Below are 7,000 nucleotides of genomic sequence, written 5' to 3'. Positions count from 1 at the left end.
TATATATATATATATATATATATTATAATAATCATAATATTATATAGTGTTTTATTGTAAGATATAAACATTAATATCTTGCAATATCTACTATTTAAACCAGTGTCGACAATATTATTTAGACGTAATTCATGTGATATTATTAAGATAAAGTAACGCGTAATTTATAATTTTTACTTCTACTATAATGAAGCCTACAACATTAAAAGTACAATTTAATTAATTTTATATAATTGCCATAAGATTAATAATAGGATGCTTAAACCAAATGAACTCCTATAGATAAAGTACAAATCATGATAATCTCAGAAATACAAAACTTAGGAGGGCAAAATCAAGAAAATACTTTATGAAAATAGCATTGCCACTAAGGGAATAGCCCATAACAAGCCGAAATAAACATGAAAGAAGAAAACAAGAGGGTACGGGCTCATTGACTGATTGAAACTCATTTAACCATTACAACCTTACTACTAGTATATACCTTGGAAAACTCGGTAAACTCTCAACCATATGAGGACATAAACGGGAAGAATTAGTGATAACTTAAATAAATAAGAAATTACCAACAATACAGATTGAAAATGAGGGAAGAAACAAACACCTATTCATCTATATTTTTTAAAAGAGAAGTATTAATTTTAAATGTTACTAATTGTAGAGATCATGGATAAAAATGTTAACTGACATTTCTTAGCAACTCGGTGGAAGTATCATTATCAAGTTATAGTGAATTATAGAACATCCCTAGAGCGATCTTTTCCCTCTTATAAGTTATTTCATATGTTGAATACCAAAATAGTCCCATAGCATTTTAATATTTTGTTAAAAAGTAGTATTCCTAAATCATTTCAAAAATATCAGTTGAATCTTTTATCCATTGATTCCTTCACTAGCAATATATAGTTTAATATCACTCCTAAAGTGAATGTGCTATTATAATCAATATAGTATGGCTCCTTGACTATGTCTCAAAAAGCATTTTTGAAAATATTAAAGCTAATCAAAATTCTATTAATTTTAACAATAAATATTTTCAGTTGAGATTCTTTACACAAAAATTTAATTTTATGATACTATTGCTTAAATCTTAAACTTGTATCAAATTTCGATTTTTAAATGGTAGCCCCAATATTTTTTTTCATATTATTAAATTTATTCAATTGAAATTTTTTACTTGAAATCATTTTTATTAGAAGTATTATCTACATTGATACGATCTTTAAACTATTTTATAACTTTCAAACATTTGTATTTAAAATACTGTTGTATTTTATCTATCAAAATTGTTTATTTTCAAGACAATATTTAATATTGAGAACAAAAAGTAGCCAGTAGGATTAAAATATGGCAAGTATGGTGATTAAGACTGCACATAAGAACCATTTTTTTTTACCAAAATAAAAATTGGTAATCGTAGCACTGTTGGATTAATATGTAAAAGAAATAAAAGAGATCTCTCGACGACAATGGTTTAATATGTAAAATCATTTTATATACCAAAGTCATTAAAGATATAAATATCTTTAATACTTATAAGCTGTATTGATATTTTTGATAAAATTTAGTGCCTCTTCTATGATTTGATATTTAGCTGCAGTGATATATTGCATTACTTTTTAATTTATTGGTAAAAAACAAAGGAGTCTTACAAGATTTCTTTGTTTAAAAATTATAAAACCAAAATAAAAATAATTATAAAGACTACTTTTAAATGAGTTACGTATTAGCTTTTCGAACTATTTTAAATGTCAAAAATTATAGTAACGTAATGTGTTATTTTTCTTAAGAATATTTTAATATGAGATGAATACCTTAAGTATTCTAATATCTATACGTTATATGTTTTAATGTCTGTATTATGTTAAAATAATTTTTATAAGCTATTTAAACTATTATAGCTATCTATCAACTAAAAATTCTTATAAAGTGCTAGAATTAGTTAATTAATTTATGTAACAGAATTACAAGTATCAAATAGTGGGCTTTCTATCATTTTATAATACAAAAATATCCACAGAGAATATACTATCTTTGAAAATACAGCTTACAGAAGTTCTAGGTTGGAATAAATATTTATTGTATACTTCACAACATTCTTTCACTTCAGCATGACATCCAACTTCGTGACCATGTGCAATTAATTCAGTAATTCGATTTAGTTGACTGCAAATATAATTTTGAATTATTTTAAATATTTCATTATGATCTAGTTCTCCTTTGACTAATAAAATTCTCACATCTGTAAGCTTCTGTCGAAATAATGAACTTATGGATCCAAAACCTTTATATATATAAAAAAAAAAAGATTTTTCTTTCTATATAAAAATTATCTTTAGTTCTAAAATTAAATATATTAAGAAATAAATGATGTGGTGCAATAAAAAATAAAATATATATAACAATGTACATAATCATTAATATTCTGAGGGGACTTAATTGTAAACTGGGGTTAAGTCTCCTAAACCTTTCACTCCGTCCATGATGATTTCTTGTACCAATTACTTATTCACAATATTGTGACAAGCAGTCCCTTAATATTGAAGGGGGATTGCCTGTTACTGTGCGGTGGTGTTGTCTATTTGTAGAAAACAAAATACAGAAAATATAAGGGAGTAAGAAAATAGGTACACCTGTTTATGTATATAGAAAATATGAATATATATTTACAGTTCTGCAAATAAAAGTCTTAAAGGGAAAATGGAGGGGGGAGGTAACTTACATACTAGAATGACCGACAAAGCGTCTATAAACAAAATAGAAAATATATGAAATAAATAAAACAAACAATTAAATACTTAGCTGTATAATTCAAGATTATGATTAATGGCGGTGAGTGTGGACTGTATGTGAGCGTTGAAATGATAACGACGTGAACAATGCCACTAGTCGGTAATATGCGAGAAACGTCGTTTCACATAAAGGTACAAAGTCTGTACACAAATACCTCGTACGTCAGGAGTTTACAAGTTCGGCAAAGACGCAACCGAATGAGCAAAACAATAAAAATATGGCGAACATGGCCGATCAATAGCACAAACACGCGGAGGAGTTTGCTGTTTATACGAGACATGAAAAACACTATGTACTTGTTGAGGAACGACTATCAAATCTTAGAGGCGCGAAACGAGTGTACTGTAAACGTACAAAAAAGCTTATGACGCTCGCTGAGGAAGGAACGACGGCCGGACGTGACATGAACACGTTCGAACTAGTCATACACGAGTGCCACACTCTACCCAAAAAATACAATTTAACAAACATAGGCACTGAAGTATCTAAAATTGAACGTTTTAAGCCACCACACTTACGTTGTTTGTTAAACATGAAAAAAACGTTTTTTTCCTAATTAAAAAAAAATAAAACGTTTTTCTATACAATACACGGTAGAATAACTATAAGAAAAAACGTCAACAGCACATAATACATTATACTTATTATGTAGTATTATAATTATTTATAAATATAATTTTTTTAATTCAAATATATTTAATAATTATGAGATATTATTGAAATGAAATGTCTACAGGATCATTTTTTTATCGTAACCCACTCAATTACTAATAGAATAGAAATAATTTAAATGTTTTATTTTTTTGGTTATCTATTGTTACAAATTATTATTGAATTATTATTAATAATACTTTTTAGGTTCATCCCTTATGCCTTGTAAGAGTGACAATTTTTTTTTCAAATATGGAACACGTATTTTTAATTTAATAAAATTTTAGATTTTTAATTTAATAGTAAATGGCATTTGAATTTATAATATAACTTTATTAGTTTATTAGATACAAGTATAATTCACAAGGGATTACAAAGACAGGTAGCTAATTTTTTTTTATGACGTCGCTAGCACAGACACGGATTGTTTATTGTCTATTATTACTATCAATAGATATGTTTTCTGTATTGACAGTTTTTTATCGATTCGCAGCAATGTGCCTTAGGGCCCCGACACATTAGGACGGTTGCGCCGTACGGTCGTAACCGTACGGTTATATCACCACGTGCCACATTGAACGGTTTTGCCGCGTTTTTTGTTTATAATTCAATAGTTTATATTTTATTCATTCAAATGTCTTCTACTACGCTGTATAGAGCTCTTCATTTTATTTAATACAAGTATTCAATTTATAATTTTCTACATTAAAAGTTAAAACTACAAGTGAAATTTGTTCATTAATTGTTCAAATAAACTTATAATATTAGGTAAGTTTATATATTTAATAAATAACTTTGTTTAGTAGTGTAACTCTTTACATAAATATAATTTTTGTCATCTAAGACTATAAAACTTGGCCGCCTCCTATACCTAAAAATTAATTTTTTTTATTTTTGTTGTCTCAAAATATTAATATGAAACAATTAGTAATCATTTTAAAAGTTACTACCGCTTAATTTTTAACGTCCACGGGTCATATAGTCTTTGTGTGAATAGATACAGGAAAAACATTCATTAAACTAAACTTCTTCTTTTACTCAGAATGAACTTTGATAATTTTACTAACACTACTCGCGTAATAGCTGCTGCTGAAGCATTTGATCTGTTAAGTTCCCCTAAAGAAAAACGGAAGTATTGGATTCATCCTTATAATTCCAATAGGGAATAACATAAAAGATTTATAGAATTTTAGCAAAATATTAGAATGTATGAAGACAAATTTTTTTAATACTATCGTATGAGTATAAAATCATTCGATGAATTACTTCAAAAATTAAAACCATCGATAACGAAAAAAACCACTAGATTTCGAGAGCCAATTTGTTCTGAAGAAAGATTAACACTTACTTTAAGGTCAGTAGTGAAATTAACATTTAATTTTTTTATTTATATCAATAATAATTGTAATTAACTATCGGTGTTAGGGAATTGTGGTAATGAAAATTTGATAGATACTTCAGTGAATCAATTGACACATTCAAATTGTATTATACTTATATTAAAGGTCATAAGTGGCCGGAATAATTTTTTTGAAGCATAATTTCCCAAAGTTTTCCTTTCATATACTTATGGGATGGACACTGCTATCTAAAAAACTCTCCTTATAATGAAAGTTTTTCATGGTTATGAACATAACTCTATCAGGGTTATAGCCAATGAAGGGTAAATAACCCAACCTTAACTTTTATAAAAATTTAACTAAAGTTACTTTTATGAGGATAAATTTTTAATTGTTATAAATACCTCAACATGTATATATATATATATATATATATATGAAAATTTGGTTTAGTGAAGTATTTATTAGTCTATGGTCATTAAAAAATATTTTATTTTACTGTGTATTCTGCATAAAAACGAATTTTATACTCCTATTACTTTGGAAATGTTTAATTAAAAAGTATTTTTGAAGTGGCCATTTATTACAGTAGCGTAATTTTGAGATATTTGTCTGAATTTTTAAAACAAAAGGGTTTTTCCAATATTTGGTGATTATAAGTTCAACAAAATTAAAATCGTGTTCTTTTAACGTATTGGTCAAGTGAGAGCTCAGAAAAATGAATGACAGACACAAAAAAAACACATCATAGTAAAATTAAACCTTCTCAATGATCATTGAAGCTGAAATTTAAGAATCATAAAACATTTTCAGATTTTTATCTACGGGATCAAACTTTGTAGCTTTACAATTTGAATTTTTATTGGGAAGAAGTACAATATCTTTAATTATACGAGAAACTTGTCAATTTTTGTGGACCATTTTACAGCCTGAAGAAATGCTTTTACCTGATCTTGAAAAATAGATGGATGTTGCTAATCAGTATTATAAAAAAACTAATTTTCCCAATTGCATAGGAGCTGTAGACGAAAAACATATTCGTTGCCAAAACCCTCATGAAGCAGGCTCTTTTTTTTTTAACTACAAAAAGTATTTTTCTATGTTATTAATATGCGTAGTAGATTCCGAATATTGTTTTATCGCTATCGACGTAGGTGCTTATGGTAGAGAAGGTGACTCGACTGTCTTTAAGGACTGTCCATTTGGCAGAAAACTTTATTCAAACCAGCTAAATCTTCCTGCGCCTACTTGTTTGCCAAACACAACTAGCTCACCGCAACCATTTGTTTTAGTGGCCGACGAAGCTTTTGGATTACACCAAAATTTATTGAGACAATTTCCAGGACGAAACCTCACTCAAAAAAGAAGAATATTTAATTATAGATTGTCAAGAGCTAGAAGATTAGTAGAATGTGCTTTTGGAATCCTTGCTAACAAATGGAGAATTTTGCACACAACGATTTTAGTTGAGCCAGATTTCATCGATGAAATAGTTAAAGCCTGTTATATACTACTAACTATGTACGCAGAAGAGACGGCTACAATTTTGAGGATACGTTATCTAATTTTTTGGAGGATTATTAGGTTAGTGGGGGAACTGGATCTCGTCAACAAGGGATTGAAGTAAGAGACTATTTTGCTGAGTATTTTATGAACAATAGGGCTGAGCCCTTTCAAAACCGATATTTTAAGTGGGGTATGTATGAACTTTGATATCAATAATACATTGACATATTTGTACTTAATCTCTTTTATATTTTATAATGTATTTTAAATATGCACCCCATACATCCACAAAAGTATTTTCTAAATTCTATAGATTTTGTAAGTCATAATAATAATTATTACTATGATTTATATTGTAATGATTTATACGATACAAATAGTTCTGGAGCAAAATTACCAATATTCTTTTTTTCAATAAAACGAGTTAAACCTTTTTCTTGTAGACAGAAAGCTATTCGTTGGACTGCGTAGGTTGTATTACGCAACGACATCTTTTCTCGATCTTCATTAGCTAGTATAGGCATCTTAAAAAAAAAAAAGCTTTTTAATATTTTAATTGTAGCAAAGCTGTTATTTCAAAAATTTTAGCACACTAATATTTTAGATCATGATAGCTAGGTGGCTATTATTTGTGTGCAAACTGTTCGATTTTAAAGAAAGCTAAATGTATTATGAATATTTTTACGAATATACTTAATTTTTAATTCTAT

At 27.7% G+C, this 7,000-nt stretch overlaps 1 protein-coding gene across 1 annotated transcript; it reads left to right on the top strand.

Annotated features, from left to right (window-relative positions):
• Window positions 1-5,290: 5,290 nt before the first annotated feature.
• LOC126905070 (uncharacterized) lies at window positions 5,291-6,411 on the top strand. The gene has a single exon (XM_050684462.1). It carries the CDS (start codon window positions 5,749-5,751, stop codon window positions 6,409-6,411), a length of 663 nt encoding a protein of 220 aa, XP_050540419.1. The 5' UTR covers window positions 5,291-5,748.
• The last annotated feature ends 589 nt before the right edge of the window (window positions 6,412-7,000 follow it).

Source organism: Daktulosphaira vitifoliae, unplaced genomic scaffold (assembly GCF_025091365.1).
Source record: "Daktulosphaira vitifoliae isolate Bord-2020 unplaced genomic scaffold, ASM2509136v1 Scaffold_4, whole genome shotgun sequence".
Lineage (NCBI taxonomy): Eukaryota > Metazoa > Arthropoda > Insecta > Hemiptera > Phylloxeridae > Daktulosphaira > Daktulosphaira vitifoliae.
The sequence above is the reverse complement of the archived record's forward strand: the minus strand, read 5'-3'. Positions and strand labels throughout refer to the sequence as shown.

What these genes read in the sequence shown, in the direction of transcription:
- LOC126905070 (XM_050684462.1), top strand. Translation starts at nt 5,749, where the DNA reads ATGGATGTTGCTAATCAGTATTATAAAAAAACTAATTTTCCCAATTGC.